This window comes from Neolamprologus multifasciatus, chromosome 1 (assembly GCF_963576455.1).
Source record: "Neolamprologus multifasciatus chromosome 1, fNeoMul1.2, whole genome shotgun sequence".
NCBI classification, from domain to species: Eukaryota; Metazoa; Chordata; class Actinopteri; order Cichliformes; family Cichlidae; genus Neolamprologus; species Neolamprologus multifasciatus.
The window spans coordinates 6,574,787-6,595,446 of record NC_140439.1 but is presented as its reverse complement, the minus strand read 5'-3'; the positions used below and the strand labels follow the sequence as shown (position 1 = coordinate 6,595,446).

Below are 20,660 nucleotides of genomic sequence, written 5' to 3'. Positions count from 1 at the left end.
TGCCGGGGTGCGAGGGCCCTCATATCGCTGCTTGCAGCTTTAATTATTATTATAATTGTTGTTGTTGTTGTTGTTGTTGTTGGCCCCTCAAAAAGTCCAGGGAGGTAGCCAATCAGGTTAGTTGTTAGCACTGATATTGAATATTAATGAGACTGGCATAACAACTGTGCAAACCCAGACAGAGTGATTGCAAATGTGGCACTAAACAAGCCGGGGCAATGACATCAGCAGAGAGAGGTTCACTGTCACCCTTGTATGTGCAGTTAATGCCATTGGCAACACAACTCCTCCCATGTTTGTGTTCCCATGCATACGCTATGCAGACCACTTTGTCAGAGATGGGCCAGTAGGAAGTCTTGGTAATGGAAATATATTAGGATGGATGCAAGAAACAGAGTTCCTCATCTTTCTGAAGCACTTTGCAAACCACACCAAGGTCATCCATCTGATGGTGACACAAACGCATACAATCCAATTAATGAAGCTGGTGCACAACTACATTTTTTTCAGCTTCATTATTATGTTCAAATCTTAGTGCAAGAGTTGTAGGTTACAATGCCCACTGAGCCAATGAGGCGAGACTGAATGAAGGCCAACCAAAATGAATGAAATATTCAGTTGGTGAAAAGTTGTTGTTTTTGTTAGAAAAATCCATATTTCTGCACTCTGTCACACACACCTCCACACACACACACACACACACACACACACACACACACACACACACACACACATACACACACACGTTTATAAGTGCATTTAAGTGTTGAATAAAAAAGATTACATATTAAGGTTTAAGGCACCCTTATTTCATTGTGTTACATTATGTTACAACGTACCCAGACTATGTGGTTAATTGTAAAATTTCACTCTGTGTGTTTGAGACCATGCCATGCAATTAGTAAATAAAATAAAAATAGCTCTACTATTTAATAACAGAGACATGCAGATATTTTGGATTGCAGTGAGTTACAACTATCCCGGTCTCCCCCACTTGAGCAGGAAAAATACACCCAAAAACTTGATGCTCACCTTGGATCATGACAGAGAAATCACAGAGAGACTGTTTGAAAAAATATCTGCAGGCTGAGCTATTTTATGTCATCATTTGCACAAGTTTAAAATTACTTTTGAATAGGTTCATTTACAACTATACAACAAATCATAGCTTTGAACATGAAAAGTCGAGCATTTTTTTCGTTATCATTTTACATAAATAGATTTTTTTTTAATTCACCGGCTTTGAAAAGTTGCATTTTCATTCATTTCCATTAACACCGTGTCGTCCAATTAATATGACTCAGCTCAGCTTCAGCAAGTGTGTGAGTTCAATGCATAAAAGAAAATTGGTATTTATATTCGGAGCCCTGAAGCAGTGGGAAGACAAGACTGGCGGTGTGTGTGTGTCTTTGCAGCGTGCGCAGCAGCGGGAGGGCTGCAGGTCGGTGACAGCAGACAGAGGAGGCGCAGCACGAAGCTCTGCACTTTTCAGCAGTGATCGCTGTTGGTCTCTGGCTGCCTCAGCTGCAGTGCATCTTTAACACACGCACAAGACCGTTAGTGAGGATGGAGCCCTTCTTCTTTCAGGGAAGCTCCAAGGTAGAGGAAGTCCCTGATCAGGAAGTTGGTTTTCTCAGATGGTAGTCAGCTGGGAACGAAGGAGGCGCCTCTTCTCTGAGGGATCCACTATTTGTAATAATAGTTTAATTATGCCCGAGCTCAGCTTCGGATCCTACGTGTTGCTGCTGCGTCTGAATCGGGGCTCTTCTGCGCCTGTGTTTGGAGTTATCTGAGCAGGCGGGTAACGTCGCGTCCAGGTCAGATGACCGTCCAACGCTCGTGAACGTGATAAGAATTAACCGTGACATGGAAAAAACGGGACTCGACGGGATCCTTTATTATTTCCTTATCAACTCAGCCTGTATGATTTGTGCCAATGGTAAGTGAAGTGACATGAAGGAAATGCACATCGGAGATAGATTGGCATTAAAAGCTCCTTCAGCTAAGCGCCACTTGTGTGAAACATGCCCTGCTAATGCTGATACTAAGCCCGCGCAGCTTATCCTTCTCACACGAATAGATAAATAAAATGCTTTCAATTAAATAAAGCCAGGGGAGATTTTTGGATACCTCAGTAGAAACGTGTCAGTCTATGAAAGGGATGTGATTTAAATAGGGGCAGATGAAAGACCAGAGAGGAGGGCATTACTCATTTAAAAACTTGCAAAACTGCCGTCTCGCCTTTTTCTCTCTTCTACTCTTACACACCAAAGCTACATTTACTGAAGTCCCTAAAGATGTGAGTGTGGGGGAAGGAGATGATGTTGAGATGCCCTGCGCCTTTAAAGCTGCCAGCTCAGCACCCATGTCTTTGGAGATCCAGTGGTGGTACCTGAAGAAAGATGTGTCTAAAGATGAGCTGCAGATCACTGCTCCGACTAACAGAGCCAAGGTACTTATAGCCCTCACGCATATCTGTGTGTCTGTCTCTACCCTGCATCATCTGCACTACACTTTATTTTAACATCCTTTAAGCATGAACACTGACTATATTTGGGAATACTGCTAAAGCATTTCTCACATTTCAGTGGCCATAAGCAGCACTTGTTGAACCATTTTAAAAGTGAACTGAAAACCACGCATCACTCAGACTTTGGGCACTTGGTCAACATTATCTGATACCTCTTTGGTCTGGTGTTTCAAGCCACCATCATGAGCGCATATGGAAATTCATTTCCCCTTCAGCCCATTACAACATGTAGCAGGGGGAAAGAAAGCAAACACACACGAGGGACAATGAGAGGCTGTCAACGGTGTCTTTGAGACAAACAGCTCTGCTGGTGCCGTTTCCTCTCTGAAACAAAACGAAGGAAAACTCGTGTTGTTACCAAAATGTGCAGCTGACATTCGGTGAGATTTTCAAAACTGATAAAAGTATCTCTTTTTTAGGATGTTTCAAGAGAAGCCACAAAAATAAGTGTAAGTACCTGCTTTACTGTCCCGCTGAAAGTGTTTTATTCCCTGGATTTGTTCTGTGATATTCACACTTTAGACAGCATGAAATGCTTCCTGGCAAATGAAGATTGATCTGCGGCAGCACAAAAGTGAGGCTCAAAGATTCCTCGTGTGCACATTTAGTTTATGCTAAACAAGCAAATAATATGTTATGTAGGAGTTAGTAACATGTGTCCTTATTAGAGATAATGAAGGCTTTATAAATATTTTGTGTTCATGTGTTGAGCAACTAATGAAGAGTCATATTTTGGTGGTTATTCATAAAACATGGAACTACAGGTCGATGAATAAAATGCATAATAAAAGCAGATGTTACTGAGGCATTTTTCCCATGATCTCTGTGCCTGACTTTCAGACTGTGCGTGTTCAGGGCAACGCCATCTCTCACCGCCTCAGCCTGTCCAAGGTGAAGAAAGAAGACGAGGGCGTGTATGAGTGCCGTGTTTCTGATCTGTGGGCTGATGAAAGTCAGGAATTTAATGTTCATGCTACGCTGCACATCATGCTGGCTGACAGTATGGTGGCTGAAGAGGCTGTGTCACACATTCAGAACCGTGGATCACTGAGGAATGCCATCACAGCTTTGGGAGGTGCCTCATCTTGGAGGGCCACCAGTGAGCCTCGCAAAAACTTTGCAGGAGGTCAAATGCCAGGGCTGGGGAAGCAGCGGGTGTCTCAAGAGTCTCAGCCTGGTCTCCTGTCTCCCTTCATATCCACCACCTCAGTGGCCAGGTCATCAGCTTCACCCCTGTCAGGAGACGCAGGCATCCTCAGGCAGCAGTATGGGGCTGGTGAGTGAACGGGTGAATGCTGGAGGTGGGTGGAGATGAAACAGAGCTACAGTGACGCCCAGGTGTTCTCCACCTGAGATTAAATGGTGCAGTTCATCTTAGACTGAGGCTGCTCTGTTTCGAGCTTCATCTGTCTTAATAAATTAAATAAAAGCAAATGTGCTGTTTACCTTGTAGCTATGTTTATCTACAGGTGCACTTCTATAGTTTAAATGTACAATACCTTTTTTCTTCTCATAACCCATTTATATGCCCATGCCAACACCTCTCATGCTTTTCAAATCTATTCTATTCAGATGAGCACATTTTTTGACTTCTCTACGCATGTCTAACACCTATTTTTAGTTAGAAGCTTGGCAGATGGTTAGCAAGGGAGGGGAGGGGCGGAGAGTTGTAATCTACCTCCCTGTAATTCATCTCCCTGCCCCAGTTTTGCTCGATGAAGCGTACTTGTGAATAATTAAAACTCATAGAAGTCTAGGCTGATGTAGACTGCAGCTGGTCTGAATTGTATGCAGATCTCATGTATTGATTTGAAGTGCCTTTGCGTCGATGTGAATGTACTATGTTGGTAAATGATCAGTCTTTAGACAAAACGGTTAGGGTCAGGGTGTGTGCTTGTTCCTTTTAGGAAACTGTAACTCTCCAATATACCGTCATTCAGTGACTTCTCACAACGAAAGGGAGCAACATCTGATATATGTGTGTTATATTATTAGAAAGTATTTGAACAAAAAGAGAAAACTAGATTTCGTGTGAAATACATGGATGATAGCTGGATCTGGAGAACTTACTCTTTGATTATTTGCAAGAAAATCAGTTAAAGTGACTGTTTAGTGGAATCTTTCCCAAATAGCAGATATATGTCAACATTTTCAGACCCTCCTGTCACTATAAAACACACTGCTCCCAACAAACTGTAATAACTTCAGACATCTGGACGTTTGTCATCCTTCAGTGCCTGGGTAGCTTGCAGTATGCCCCCCAAAGCAAAAAGCAAACAACGATGATCTAAGAAGTTGTGAGGTCAAGTGTCCATTGTTCATTTATGTAAGCAGCATCTGTTAGCTGTCTTCTAGATTATTACTGAAAGAATCCATAAAAGCTCCCAGCCACAAGCTTCCATTGCTGGTGTGAATGCTTCTGACTCTTTTAGACATTTCAGCTGTGTTATGGAAACATTTTGGTGAACAAACTTGGCTTTTCCTGGCTTTTTTTTTTTGCAATTTTGGCCTCGAAGAGTGCAGAGGCAGGTGAATTAGTGTGAAGCTGAAACTGCGATTCACAATCAGAAGGAAATTATGATTCAGAGGCTTATTGGGAGGGATAGAGGGTTATTGATTGCTATACATGCTTTTTCCTAATATTTTGTTCAGAGCAAACATTTCCATACAGGAGTTACACAATCACATTTACTTCCTTCACTGTAAAGATTTGTTCTCTCACAACTTCATTTGCTTTCCAAAGCTGGATTTTTTCTGGTGTACTTCTGTTTTATTACTGCACTGTACTGACTTTTTGGACTTTTTAAAGCAAACTGGCCTTTCTTGTAATCAGAATGAATCGAATAGACACATAAAAAATGTTCAAATACTGGGTAGTAAAAATATAATAGTAAGATTTAAACAGTCCTACAAAGTGCCATATTACAAAGTGAACTAGTTATAATTTCTGAATGATATATTGTTGAATTTCATATTCATGTAGAATACTTTTTAACATAAAATCCTCAGTTACAAATATAAAGAAAATGCCATTTTATACAACTTTTATGCTGGATTGAGAAAATATGACAAGTTCTACCACAAAAACAAAAATATTAGTAGATAATCTAATCCAGGGGTTTCCATCTCCAGGCTGCAAGGGCCGGTGTCCCGCAGGTTTTAGATATCAAACTGGGTCAACCTGTTCATTATCAGGCCTCTGGAGAACTTCAACACATGTTGAGGTGGTCATTTAGCCATTTAAATCAGCTGTGTTGGATCAAGGACCAGTGTTGGGAAGGTTACTTTTAAAATGTATTCCACTACAGATTACACAATACATGCCCCAAAATGTATTTTGTAATGTATTCTGTTACTCAATGAGAGTAACGTATTCTGAATACTTTGGATTACTTAATATATTATCAAGCTTTTTACAACTACATTCAATTCAATTCAATTCAATTTTATTTATATAGCGCCAAATCACAACAAATGTCGCCTCAAGGCGCTTCATAGATACAGAGAAAAGCCCAACAATCATATGACCCCCTATGAGCAAGCACTTTGGCGACAGTGGGAAGGAAAAACTCCCTTTTAACAGGAAGAAACCTCCGGCAGAACCAGGCTCAGGGAGGGGCGGCCATCTGCTGCGACCGGTTGGGGTGAGAGAAGGAAGACAGGATAAAGACATGCTGTGGAAGATGACTACAGCAATAGTACAGACTACATGAATGTACTATTGCTGTGTGATTTATTACTATTACTGAAGGTTACTCTCCATATCAATACCAACTAGATGTTTAAATCTTAATATAAATGAGTAACAGTAGGTGGACATTAGGTAAGGCTGCACTTTTTGCAGCGATCTCGTGTAGAAAACTATTCGGCGCGTATATAAAACAGGTCAGCGGCTCCGAACCGTAGTAAAGGGACCTCTGGCTAATACGTCGAGTACCGTGTTGGACTCGTAACCAAAAACTAGCTTTGCTTTGTTGTCTGGGTCAACTTTGCTAGCGAGAGACAGAGAGGCGTTGAAAGGCTGCTCCAACAGAACTTATTGTTTCAGAGGAAAACACGAACACGGTGTACAGTCGAGTCTTAATAGCTTACATACAGCTGGGCTACACTACCCATAAGGCTACATGCTTTAGGGCTATGCCTGTAACACTATTGCCTTCATATTAAATAATTTTTTGAACAATAATTTTTCATTATGTGGGCCGCAAGTAGGGGTGACATAGGCCGCTAGATTCAGACACACACATTAGAGCCTCTTAATGCGTGTTTTGTTTGGGTTTCCAATGGCGTGGAATTATCAAAAATAGAGAGGGCATAGCCTAACATATGAAACAGGAAAAGACTGCTGTGTAATCCACTTATTTCAACAAAGTAACTGTATTCCGAATACCACCTTTTTAAATGGAAACTGTAATGGAATACAGTTATTCATATTTTGTATTTTAGATTTTGGGGCGATTGTGGCTCAAGAGTTGGGAGTTCGTCTTGTAATCGGAAGGTTGCCGGTTCGAGCCCCGACTTGAACAGTCTCGGTCTTTGTGTCCTTGGGCAAGACACTTCACCCGTTGCCTACTGGTGGTGGTCAGAGGGCCCGGTGGCGCCAGTGTCCAGAAGCCTCGCCTCTGTCAGTGCGCCCCAGGGTGGCTGTGGCTACAATGTAGCTGCCATCACCAGTGTGTGAATGCGTGAATGACAGGGTGTGTAAAGCGGTCCTTAGGGACTAGTAAAGCGCTATACAAATACAGACCATTTACCATTTTAAATACGTAACGCCGGTACATGTATTCCGTTACTCCCCAACACCGTCAAGGTCACATCTAAAACCTGCAGGACACCAGCCCTTGAGGCCTGGAGTTGGACATCCCTGATCTATTCCAAATAGAATAGGATTCTGTAGTTTGCAGATGTTGCTGTAATTATGACTGAGCAAAATAATTTAGTTAAATATAAGCATACTTTTCATTTTCTAGACTCTGGAAGTTCAGGTTACGTTGTCCAGGACCTCTTAGTTTGTCTAAGACTAGTATGGTGTTGGTGGTAAGGGGAATTTGGGGAAAGAGGACTATGTTATAATCATTAATGCTGTGGTTGATGACAGATGATTTAGTCATTGAAGAAGAAGATAAAAAGCATTGCAGGATGATGAAATAACAAAGGACCAAGGTGGAGAAGGAAACTAGAACTGAGGCAAAGCAAAGGAGCAATATGAGTTAGAGTGTGAACAACTATCTGATCATTGATGTACATCCAAGAAAATGGAGATGAAACAGTAGCTGTGGCAACTGGCCCTTGTTGAAAAATTGAAAAACTGAGAGGTGATTTACACTTTCTTGAGTAAGCTGAGAACAAAAGCTGTAAAGGAAGTTGTCATGTTAGCTAGATGAGTATGTTCAAGCATACTCATACATCCAAGTCTTACATCACCAAGTGCAATGCAAAGTGTTAGATCCATGATTTAAAACACGCTGCCACTGGAGTCTAGAGCAGTGGAAACATGTTCTCTGGAGTGATGACTCACACTTTTCCACCTGGGAATGCCGCTTTGCTCCTCTCAACAGACCCTACAATTTCCATTCCATGACCCTCAAAAGGAATGCCGATGACAGGGAGAGGTTGGAGTGCAGCGCTGATGGGGATTTTAACAGATGCTATCTGACACTGTGGGCAACTTTTACAAAATGGAGCCACATCTTTGCTCAGACCAGGCCAGTAAAAATGGTGTTTGATGCAAGCTGTGGTCTTGTTCTTACCAAGGTGGCCAGCCCACGGAATAGAATGTCCCATGGTGAGAATGGTGAGAATGGTGTCTCTCACCTTTTGGGGAACCACTAGCTGCAACACAGACCCTTTCCGATGATAGAGAATGTTATTTTGCAAGATGTACTCACTGTTAAAAACCTGCTCTGCTCCAGGTTCATTTTCCTTTGCCTTCTGGAAAAGAGATTGATTAGATTTCTGGAGTTCAACTATTTCAGATGGAATATTGAACACTAATGGTAACTATGTTGGCTCAGTGTCTGTTGGCGAAATTTGAATTTCTCCTTCCTTTTTTGTCTGTGGGTTTTCCGTGGCTTCACCACAGTTGTTCCTAACTCCTCATTGGAAAAGGGCAGCACACTCAGAATCTCAGAGTGGGTGTTGACTTGCTTAGCCTGTGCTCTGGTAACGGCTACATTGCATTTCTGGATCTGATCGGACTCCAACAAATCAAAAAGCACAGGAAGGTCAAGCCCATAAGGCAAACTGCTCATAACACACATATTAAGCAAATGCATCTGATCCTGAACCTTAATGAACCCAACTAACAAAACCTCAAACAAACATAAGACAAATTGACCTGCTGAAATGACACATGAACTTAAATACTGGCTTAGGTACACCATATGACACACAAGGGAAAGACAAATGGCTGCCATATAATCCACTAACACAATATGATTAAACAAACTCCAAACACCCCCCAGGCACTGAAGCATTTGGTTTAGTCCAATGAGGCTTTCAGCAGTACTTCAGATCCATTAGCCCTCTGCCACACCTTTTACCAATCAGGGAGGAGAAGCCAAACCCCAGGTCACTCAAACAAAGAAAGATGAATTAATATAACATAAAACAGAATTTTGACCATTGTTTCATGTGGCCTCTTTCAATGCCACGTGATATGTGTGCACTCCCTATGAACATTATAACTTGTGGACTATGGGCATGTCGGGGAAGTGGACCCCAGAGTGAGTATCCTCCTCCTGATAGTCGCCCTCTACTGGCTCCTGCTGGAGGGCAGGGGCTGGGAGGGGTTGCAGGAGGATGGGCCTGGCCTCACGCAGATAGGGGAGTGGATGCCATCCGAGGGCCAAGAAACTTCACCATTGCTTGTGAGGCATCCACTATCCCCACTTTGCCCACTTAGGCATGGTGGAAAGAGGAGAGCTGGCTGGGTAGGGAAGCCAGGTGAGTGGAAGTGGCCAGCAGCTCAGGTGCAATGTCAGGGTCCCCAGAACCTGCCAGCATGTGATGGGACAGGTGATGCAGGTAGAGGGGTGAAATGAACACCAAATTGGTTAGACAAGCCTGGGTAGACATGGCCCTGTGTAGCCTAGCCAGCAGGGAGTCAATAACCTTAGTTACAGGGAGTCAATGAGCAGGGAGTTCCTGCTAGGCGTTCTAGCTCTTTCTTGGCCTTCCCAGAAAACAACACACAAATAAACACTGACTGCCCCTGCTTCAACGGATAAGCCATTAGTTTCTACATTACTGCTCGTGAACTTGCAAGACCGTGGGGGATGCCTGCAATGTCAGAGAACTCACTGACCTCAGGCAGCCACTGCGAGGAGCCGCTGTCTGTGTGAAACGTGAGACCATGGGCAATATGCCAGGGGAATGGCTGGCTCCAGGATCCCATGTGAGCACGAAGTGTGCAACCCGCAAGACCGCAAGACAAGGCACCTTCAACTAGAATCAGTGCAGCTTAGAGCTTTTTTTTCGGGACAAGGAGTAGAAGAAATCCCGGGAGGCTGCTGAGACAGGCTCCCCACCACAAAGGTAAATGGACACACACTGCTACTACACATTGAACTACACACCATACACACACTGTACATGCACACTGCCAAGTGGAGATCAAACCTCAACATTGAAGTTTACCGAAAGCCCACACACACGGACCAGTACCTCCTTTTTGGCTCCCACCACCCTCTGGAACACAAACTTGGAGTAATTAGGACCCTACACCACCGGGCAGAACATGTTCCCTCTAAGCCTGAAGGGAAAAAGAAGGAACACACACATGTGAAGTAAGCTCTTAAAATGTGGTTATCTCAATTGGGCTTTCATCAAAATAGCGAAGATGGGTAGGAAAGAAGGTTTCAATGAATTAGGGAGAAACAGAATGACAAATGGAACAACACTGTCATCCCTTATGTAGCAGGTTTATCAGAGGAACACAGCAGAGTCTTCTCCAAGGATCACATCCCAGTGCACTTCAGCCACTCTTAGACAAAAACTGGTTCATCCCAAGGACAAAACTCCCAACCACAAGCTAAACAACGCACTGTATGCTGTGCAGTGTAGTGAGGAGTGCTCAGACCTCTACATAATGCACGGCACAAAATATAAGAGCCACCTCAATGGGACAAGACTCCGCTGTACATGTCTGTCTAAAAGACAAAGGTCACTCTTTCAAGGATGCTGACGTTCACATCTTTTACAGAGAAGACAGATGGTTTGAAAGAGGAATGAAAGAGGCCATCTATGTTCACTGTGAATGATGATCCTTGAACAGAGGTGGATTTTCTGCCACCTATAATGCAGTTTTTCCCTTCCCAGGCACCTTAACCTCCTAGGACCTGGCATCCACATATGTGGACATCACATTTTGGGTTGTCTAGACCAAAATACAAAATTTTGCTCTATAAGGGCCTGATATCCACTTACGAGGACATTTTACTACCACTGTTCTATCGAAATTTTAAATGAATGTCCTCATATGTGGATCTCATTTTTCTCAGAAACAAAAATCAGGTATTTCTTTGTTTTTACATTCATCAGGTCCCAATCAGCCCAAATAGCAAAGAGAAATTAAAAATGCATGCCATGACAGAGTTCGGTTCTTAGGAGGTAAATGCCCACTCACATCTTGCATCAGGTGAACTCAATAGTTCACATGATAGGGTGAAGCAAGGTCTCATAGTAGTGTTACCCGAAACCTCTGCTGATAATGACCCACAACCTATTTGCCCGGACATTGAACTGTGCGCTGTTGGCCCTCAGGCCAGACCTGTGGCACTGACTTCCCACGTCATGAAGACACTGAAGAGATTCATCCCGCGTTTAAAGTTGCCTCGAGTTGCCTCGAGCCTGGTACACCACTGAAGACTAGGATAGGTAAAGTTAGGGTTTTATTGTTTTTAGTGTCTTAGGCTGGGAGTTGCACATAGTAAATCAGTGGCACCAAACTCGGTAGGAAGTTTGAGACCATTCATGATCATGGTCTGTAGCTGAGGCAGGTAGGCTGTTTTTAAGTTGGCATTGTGTGTACACCATGTGTGTGCATATATTAGTGTTGATGGATGCTAATGAGATCCTTGTGAGGTGAGTGTTTTGTGCTGTGACCTTTAGTGCTGTGGGGAATATGGCTATTTTGTTGGATCACTTGTGAGTGTTGTTGGCCAGGTGATGGCAATAACACTGTGGGGTGCTGAGCCACCCTTGATGTGATCATTGTGTGGCCATAGCTCTCCATTTTGTGGTTGGTCACTAGTATGCTTGCTTTACTGAACTTTGTGGATTAAGTAACTTGTTGTGGTATAGGGCCACTCGTATGTGACCGTTTGTGTGGTGGAGACCACAGATTCAGAGGGACTTTTAATTTGTTTAGGGGTCCTATAGGAACCCTTTTAAGGGAGGAGGTGTTACGTCCCTCTGCAGCCTCTAATCTGCTCAGTGTGTTCAGCTGGTGCTAATTGGCCACACCTAGTCAGGTGTGGATAAAAGCATACCTGAGGCAAGCTTCCCGGGGAGCTCGCTTGTCTTTGCCTTGGTGGCATCTGCCATTTTAGCCAACCTGGTTTTCCATTCTAAGATAAAACCTCTTCTCACCCATACTCTGGTATTCATCTCCTTTTTTATGTTGCGGCTTTTGAGCCGGGTCGTAACAGTAGTGTTACCCGAAACCTCTGCTGATAATGACCCACAACCTATTTGCCCGGACATTGAACTGTGCGCTGTTGGCCCTCAGGCCAGACCTGTGGCACTGACTTCCCACGTCATGAAGACACTTAAGAGATTCATCCTCGAACCAGCTCCGACCTATTGTCAGGCCACATCAGGATCCCCTTCAGTTCACTTACCAGTGCTGTCTCAGAGAGGAGGATGTCATCATCTACCTACCCAGTTGTGTCTACGCCTATCTGGACCAGCCAGTGAGCACTGTGAGGGTCATGCTTTTCAACTTTTCCAGTGCATTTAATACCATCAAGCCTCCTGGATGATAAGCTGACAGCGATGCAGGTGGACACAAGAGAGGTCTTGTTTGCTGGATTGTTGATTACCTGACAGGAAGGCCACAATATGTGCATCTTCAACGTTGTGCGTCTGACAATGTCATCAGCAACACACGGGCACCACAGACTCTACACTACAGACTTGAGCCACTGCACAGAGACCTGCCATCTTCAGAGGTTTTCTGATGACTCAGCAGTGGTTGGATGTATCAGTGAGGGTGATGGACTCCTTTGTCAAGCAGAATCATCTGTAGCACAATGTGACAAAGACCAAAGAATTGTTTGTGGACTTTAGGAGGAACTGGAAACCTGCGACCACTGTTTCAATCCAGGGGGTCGATGCTGACATTGTGGAGGGCTATAAATACCTCAGAGTAGACATAGACAATAAACTGGACTGGGTTCAAAACACCACTGCACTGTACAGGAAGGGCCAGAAATGTCTCTATTTTCTGAGGTGGCTGAAGTCTTTTAACATCTGTCGGTCAATGCTCAGGACTTTCTATGAGTCTGTGTGGTGAATGCCATCCTCTATGCTGTCGCATGCTGGGGCAGAAGGTTAAGAGTCACAGATGCAAGCAAACTCACTAGATATTACCCAAGGTAAGGACAACGGTAGACAATACCTCCCACCCACTGCATTATGTGCTGGCCAGTAAAAGGAGCAGGTTCAGTAAGAGACTGAGATCAACCAAATGCACCACTGAGTAATACAGGAAATCATTCTTGCCTGTGGCTTTCTCTCTGTGTATCTCTCTCTGATTCTGACATATGATCAATTGTGGGTCAACGACCTCCTTAAGGGACAAGGGATGAAATATCCCACTAGGGATTAAATATCTAGGACTCACCACCATTTGGTATTAGAACTGAAGAAGCTCAGATGAGAGGTAAAACATCTTCAAGAAATTTAAAGAAGCCAAGTTTACTTTTTTTCACAAGCTCCTTAAATCTGTCTTTTTCACTTATTTTTCTGTGTTTCAGATGATTTGTTGAAAATATTTGACAACAGATTAAGGTTAAAAAGAAAATAAAAACTGAAAGATTACCTTTGCTAGTGACAGCCAAAGAGATGCCAGAGGAGGGGGCCACTCAAAAATACAGGCATCTGTCATTTGACTGCAATGTCATCTGACTTAGAGGCAGGAGGGTAATGGAAGGGGAAATATAATTTGTCAGATGTTTCAAATTGCCTGTCATGTTTTCATACTCTCCCTTTCATTACAGTACATCATATTAATGTGTTCACTGAGCCCTTGCAGCTGTTGGAGTGTGTAAATGATTACATGTGGTGATCATATTTATATTATACAAAGATTTTCTCTCTTATAAGTCATTGTCATTACCAAATGGACAACACAGGGTTTGATCTCTGATTATGAGATAACGACAAAGAACAGTGAGAGACAAAGATAATATATACACAAGAGGGAATCAGGGCAGAGTGGACACACCTGGGGAAAATGGCTGGATGGCCTGATAAGACGGGTGAAGCAAAACTGAGCAGAATTCACACGAGAGAAGGACTGTCAAAATAAAACAGGGAACATAAACACAGAGACAGAGACCTTGACTGAAAAAATACAACTAGACACAAGGAAAGGGTAAACAAACAGGGATAAGACCCACAAACAGAGTGACACTGACTTGACACCTGTAAACAGACATGACTGACCACAGGGGCTACATGCTTTTCTCAATGGTGTTTTATTTTTACATTTTTATTGTTTCAAAGTGTAGACCTTCAGACCACAGTAAAACTTTAGAAGCGAGAGACAAAATGGAGGATCATGCAGTCGTTTTCCCTCCAGAACACCTTTCCAGGGGTAGAACTTCAGGAGAATAATGCTAGTCCCAATATCTGAGAATGTTTTTTCTGTCTTATGTCAGATTGCGGATATCTCCCTTAGAGAAGTCATGAATAGCATTGTTACCTCCACACTGAAAGATTACACATTAAAAATTGAGATAATTTGGACATCTGACTGGGGCACTTTGGGATGTCCCAAACACCCCCAAGTGTTTGGGATACACTGGTGCAGACCCAGCACATCTGTCAGCTGGTGTGAGAACACCTCGGTGTCCCCCAGAAAACCTAGTAGAGATGGAGATCGTCAGTTTGTGTTTTAATCTGCGGAAATGTAAAAGCCCTCATAAACCAAAACGACATGCTAGTCCAATAAATTTGTCCGTCCACACTATTCACAAACAAATGAGCAATAAATCCTTTAAATCCTGATGTCACGATTTGCAGAGGCAGAGGTGTGTGTGATTTTTATGAGGACCCAAATCCAGACCACAGAGAGACAAAAAACTGAATTAAACTGAAGCCGTGCTGTTTATTTAGGCAGACATATCAAACAGGGGGAAAACCCCCCCATAAAAAACTAAACTAAGGAACACTTAAACTGGGGGAACAAAGAAATAAACACAAACCCTGTAACACTAGAAAAAACCTCGGAACCTGGAAACTGGGAGGAACACGGGAGGAAACACAGATGCACTGTCAAAGGCCAGTGGAAAAACAATATATACAGAAAGGAGGCGATCAGGGGAACCGGAAACAGACAGGGAACAGCTGAGACAAACTAAGAAACAGAAGGAAGCAAAAAAAGAGCACACTTAATGTGCAAGACTGTCAAAATAAAACAGGAAGCACAGAGACACAGACTTGACATAACATCGGGGATAAAACAAGGAGGCAAACAAGAAAACATACAGGGGAGCTTAGAAGAGACACAAGGAGAGCTGCACGGGAACAGGAAAGGGAGGTGAAACACAGAGACCCTACTAGAATAATTTGCATTTCCTGCAAAAATGCTGTGTGGATGCTGTAACGCTGAAGCTGTCTGCTGAAAATAGCTGAAAAAGATGAAAAGTTGCAAAAAATTTTAAAAGCTTTGCAGAAGCATAAGAACTTACTTAGCAGAACTGCAATAACTTCGAGGAAACATAATACTTGGCAGAAATACTATAACATAGCAGAACTTAGCAGAAATATTGTAACTTAGCAGAAACACAATAACTTCTCAGAAAAACAAGAATTTAGGAGAAATGCGATAAGATGACAGAAATACTATATTTAGCCAAAAATACTTAAACATTACAAAAGGAAAAATATTTAGGAAAAATACTACAACATAGCAGAAAAACTGTGATTCAGTAGAAATATTATGATTTAGCAGAAATACTGCGATGTACCACAAATACTTTATTTTAGCAGAAAAACTATCATTTGACACAAAACCTATGATTTAGCACAAATAGTATAACATAGCAAAAATACCATGATTTAGAAGAAATACTATATTTAGAATTTTTTTTTTTAGTAGAAATACTATGATTTAGTATAAATACTATGATATAGCCGAATTAATATGATTTAAAACAAATACTATGATTTAGCAGAATAGTAATAACTGAAGCAAAAATATTGGAAAAGCAAAATGACCAGCTGAAAAAAGCTGAACATGGTTAAGTTCCCTCAAAACAAAAAATAAAACAAGAAAGAACAGCCAACAGATACACACAATTACAAGTATGGACACATATGGAAACAAAAATGCACAGAGAGAGACACACACACAGGATCTATGCCAGTCAACCAGCATCTCATTATCCTACAATGAGATGCTGCCAAAAAAAGGGACTCTCTCTCTCTCTGTCCCAAACACACACACACACAGCTGGAAGTGAACAGGGGCTGTTAATAGTGTTGCTAGTGTTGCTGTATGTTTCTAGGTCAATCAAGCAGAATCCACCAATCAGAGAGGCTGCCTGTTTCCCGCCTAAACAGTTGCACCTGGTGCAGCCCTTTACACACACATAGGCACAGAGAGAGAAGGCTTTTTGCTCTGTATTTCTCATAGTGAGGATTCCCCTCGAACAAATGGCCATACTTCCTTAACCGTAAGGGCTAGAACGGTCATTCTTAGACCGTTTTGTTCAGAAGAGATGGGGGAATCTTCAAGTGTTGAGTATTTATAATTTAATTTTTATTTAAAATAAAATATGGATTATTAGAGATATATGACTTCTAATGTACCATAACTGAGTAGAGGCAAAGCGAAAACTGCCTTGACTTGCCCTCAAACAACGTTTTTTAACTCTAAATCTATATTGAGCATCGATATCATTCTTTCACTGTAAGATAAAGCAGGCTTTGGTGAACAGTCATGGAAATTTTCAGGTCTCTGTGGAAATCCATCAAAAAGATATGACAAGAGAAAAACGTGCTTCATTTCCAGAGTTTGAAATCTGAAGAAATCTCAGCAAGAGACGAATTTCCTACCCTCAAACAAACGTAATTCATGGCCAAACGGTAATGGGGGATAAAAAAATTCTTGAATTGTGAGTGTCAGGAGTGTCTGAAGATATATTGGCACAAGCCTCATGTCTTTACTTTGCTTCGTTAAGGAGATATGGCGATTCAAATATGCGTCTCATTAGAGAATTCCAGCACTGATTTTGAACAAACTCTCCATTGAGTTTCTATGGAGAGTTTTCAGACTTTGTGTTGCTCTGAGGAGATTTGCCAAAATGCTGTAACTCCCACAACAATGATAGTGACAGTTTCTGAAAGCCAGCAAAAATACCTATGTTTTGATGTATAATTTGTGGGGGTTGAGTGAAAATTGAGCGAGTAGCAAAAAGTTGTTCGGACATGAAGAGAAAATTCAGAAAGGTCCAGTGACCACTCTAAGCCAACTGCATAGTAACCATAACAACGCGTGTATTTTCTGAAAAATCACAATGATGCAACTGAAAACTTAAAGAGGGATAAGATTAAAACGGCAACAGATATGAAAAAGCTGAATGATACATGAATAGCCCAATAATTTGACAACAGTTTAAAGTTTGAATGGTTTTTCTACGTGAAAGTATGAGGAATTAAGGTTCAAAAACAAGCAAGTTTTAGAAGAATTTTGGAAATTTCCCATTCATTTCAATGGGACAAAAACTGAATAAAAAGCTTAATATTTTAAAAAGTATAATAGTAAAAAATAACAAAGGTCATAGCACACATTAGCAGAAATAGCAGAATAGCGAAAAATAAAGAATAAAGAGAAACATGCCAACAGCATCCACACAATTAAAAGTGTAGATCATTTGGTTAAATGATTACTCTGCACAACTTGTCTGTTATGACCTGTGTGAGCTAATCCAATACTATACTATACTATACTATACTATACTATAAAGCACTGTAAGTGATGACAGCAGAAAGGTTCCATATAAATGCCAGAGAATCCTATCATTCATTTTCTGTACGAGCCCAGGGTTGCTGAGAATGGCTACATTCAATTTTTAGATTAACTGATAGACTGTTTGATAATTTTTTTGATAAATAAATAGAATCTTTTATTTGTTTATTTGTTCATTTCTATTTGTGTTATTACATTATATGTGGAATAACAAAAGAGGAAGTGTGTGTGTGTTGCGGTAGTGGTGGTGGGGATAGCACTAGGACCACAAAAATTAAAAGGGCCACAGGCACCCAAGAACCACCCAGCACTCCCAGTAAGGGAGAGGTCCAAGACACCCCGAGCTACCGAGTCAGTCACGCACGCCGAGTGGTGACCCCGTCTCACCCGGGCTCAGCAAGCCCCAGACCCAGGCTGAGCAATGCACGCACACACGCACACACACAAACCACTCACTAACTCACTCACTTTCATCCACCCACTAACGACACACAGAGAGATAAAGAGACATATACATGCACTGACCCCCCCTCCCCTGTGGTGTTGGCAAGCAGATGCTGCAAGCTATTCCAGTGATTTCTGTTACTATAGTTAACTGAACCTTCATAGGTCAGCTGCCAAGGTTAATTAACACACTGAGATGAACAACTGTATATTACGATTCCTTTTGACTTCTTTGTATGTTATGAGCTTTGTACGAATCACTGTAGAGGCCAATGGACAAGCAGAAATCTTTGCATTATACAATGCCGTTGTAAATATTGCCACATCTTTCTGTGTCTTCCAGACTGCAGTGTGATGAGCACCATGGATCGGCTACTGTGCATCACTCTCGTGTTCATGCATAAGCTCCTCCCATTATTGCTGGCCCACTGAAGAGACATCAGGCAAACCTGTGAACCTGCAGCATTCTTACTTTCTATGTCAAACAGAAACCAAGCAGCACTCAATGGTTACCAGAAAGAGGGGGACACATTTAATCAGTGTATATCTATGGTGTTGCATCACATCTTTGCTAGGAGTAAAAGCAAAGCAACACAGAACGCAGGAGCTTGACACACAAATAAAAGAGATGGACCCCCCTCTGTCATGACATGATGGAGATAAAGTCTTGATGGCTGACAGCGGACAGGAGAAAAGAGTATATAAAAATAAAACCAGCATCACTAATGATCCACAGAATCATTCAGCCTATGTACTCTGTGCTCAAACACTCCTCACTACCAATTTGACCACACACAGAGGCTAGAGTGTATTTGTCTAACGTGTCATGCCCTCCTTCTTGCACACACACACACAAACACACACATGCCACCACCACCACCACCATCATCTCATAGCTGTGTTGAATAATGTAAACGAAAATTAATATGATGATATATTTTTAGAGAGATAAGGCTCACTTTACCACTGACACTAATTACCTCTATTGATGTTTATTTTTTTTGACACTTTTCATTTGTATTACATGACATGATTTACTTGTGACAGCAGCTGAAAACAGTTTATTGTTTTCCTAATAAAAGGTAGACCGCAAACCTCTGCATGTTAATGCTTGTGTTTCTACAGGACCAGGATACAGACAAAGGTAGTCAGTAATCCTTGCTACTCACAGCTTCATGCTAGGAAAACTGCTTTACTTCAACGAAAACTGAAATGTGATATCAGCGTTCCTGATCTCAACAGCTCTATTGGACAATTTCTTTAGAAAATATTTCTTAATGATAAATAACCAGATTTAAATAACCAAGTGCAAAAGGTCTTCACAAATCCAAGAAGGCATGAAGCCCAGAGAAAACAGGCAACACACACACACACACACACACACACACACACACACACACACACACACACACACACACACACACACACACACACACACACACACACACACACCAATGAAGGGAAGCCAGTATAGGAAAAAATATGCTCTCTCTTTCTAGTCACTGTCAGTAGTTAAAGTGAGCTTTTAGGAGATCTTGATAATAATGAATTACAGTAGCTCAGCCTAGAAATAATAAATGCATGAACTAGTTTTTCAGCGTCACTCTGAGATGGGATATTTCTAATTTTAGAGATGTTGCAGAAATGGAAGAAAACAGTCCCACATATTTGTTTAATATGTGCATTGAAGGACATGTCCTGGTTAAAAATGTATCAAGGTTCCTGGAGGCCAAGGTAATGCCATCCAGAGTAAGAATCTGGTTAGATAGCACATTTGATATCGGAATTTAGTAGCCGAGGTCATCCAGGTCTTTGTGTCTTTAAGACATTCCTGCAGTTTAACTAATTGGTGTGTGTTATCTGGTTTCATGGATAGATAAAGGTAGATATCATGTGCATACCAATGAAAATGTCGCAGTGTTTTACAGTAATACTTCCAAAGGGAAATATATATTATATAAAAATATTGATCCTACCAAAAAAAACGTCTTTAACTCGGTAACTAACATATGTGTGTGTGTGAGGAACACTCAACATCTACATGCACGAATTTGACCCTATCACAGCTACCGTAGGGCAAGAGGGTACACTCTGGACAGATTGGCAGTCTGTCACAGGACCAAAAGAGACAAAAGAGACAAATAAGTCATGCCAGTGGGATGGAAACATTGGCATCTGGGAATAACTCCCAATAGAGCATCAGAATATTTTTTTGAGAATATGTTCTAAAAATATCAATGTGCCACAGTCAGTGTTGGGAAGGTTACTTTTAAAATGTATTCCATTACAGATTACAGATTACATGCCCCAAAATGTATTCTGTAACGTATTCCGTTACGTTACTCAATGAGAGCAACGTATTCTGAATACTTTGGATTACTTAATATATTATCATGCTGTTTACAACTACATGAATGTACTATTGCTGTGATTTATTACTGTTACTGAAGGTCCGCGGCTCCGAACCGTAGTAAAGGGACCTCTGAC

General features: G+C 41.8%; 1 protein-coding gene and 1 long non-coding RNA gene across 3 annotated transcripts; both read left to right on the top strand.

The window, feature by feature from the left end:
- Positions 1-1,355: 1,355 nt before the first annotated feature.
- vstm2b (V-set and transmembrane domain containing 2B) lies at positions 1,356-19,628 on the top strand. Of its 2 annotated transcripts, XM_085165549.1 has the most exons (5): positions 1,369-1,939; positions 2,274-2,452; positions 2,950-2,979; positions 3,371-3,806; positions 18,517-19,628. In XM_085165549.1, exons 1-5 carry the CDS (start codon positions 1,867-1,869, stop codon positions 18,603-18,605), a joined length of 807 nt encoding a protein of 268 aa, XP_085021675.1. In that variant the 5' UTR covers positions 1,369-1,866; the 3' UTR covers positions 18,606-19,628. The 2 variants fall into 2 exon arrangements, with proteins under 2 accessions (XP_085021668.1, XP_085021675.1); XM_085165542.1 differs by having other exon boundaries at positions 1,356-2,452.
- On the top strand, positions 5,512-16,006 carry LOC146525228 (uncharacterized). The gene is made up of 2 exons (XR_014875000.1): positions 5,512-12,089; positions 12,446-16,006. It is a non-coding gene; the product is annotated as an uncharacterized LOC146525228 (long non-coding RNA).
- Positions 19,629-20,660: the final 1,032 nt, after the last annotated feature.

Coding starts and splice junctions, on each gene's coding strand:
- vstm2b (XM_085165542.1), top strand. CDS start 2,183: ATGAAAGACCAGAGAGGAGGGCATTACTCATTTAAAAACTTGCAAAAC. Junction 2,453..2,949: donor CTCCGACTAACAGAGCCAAG/GTACTTATAGCC, acceptor TCTCTTTTTTAG/GATGTTTCAAGAGAAGCCAC. Junction 3,807..18,516: donor CAGGCAGCAGTATGGGGCTG/GTGAGTGAACGG, acceptor TGTGTCTTCCAG/ACTGCAGTGTGATGAGCACC.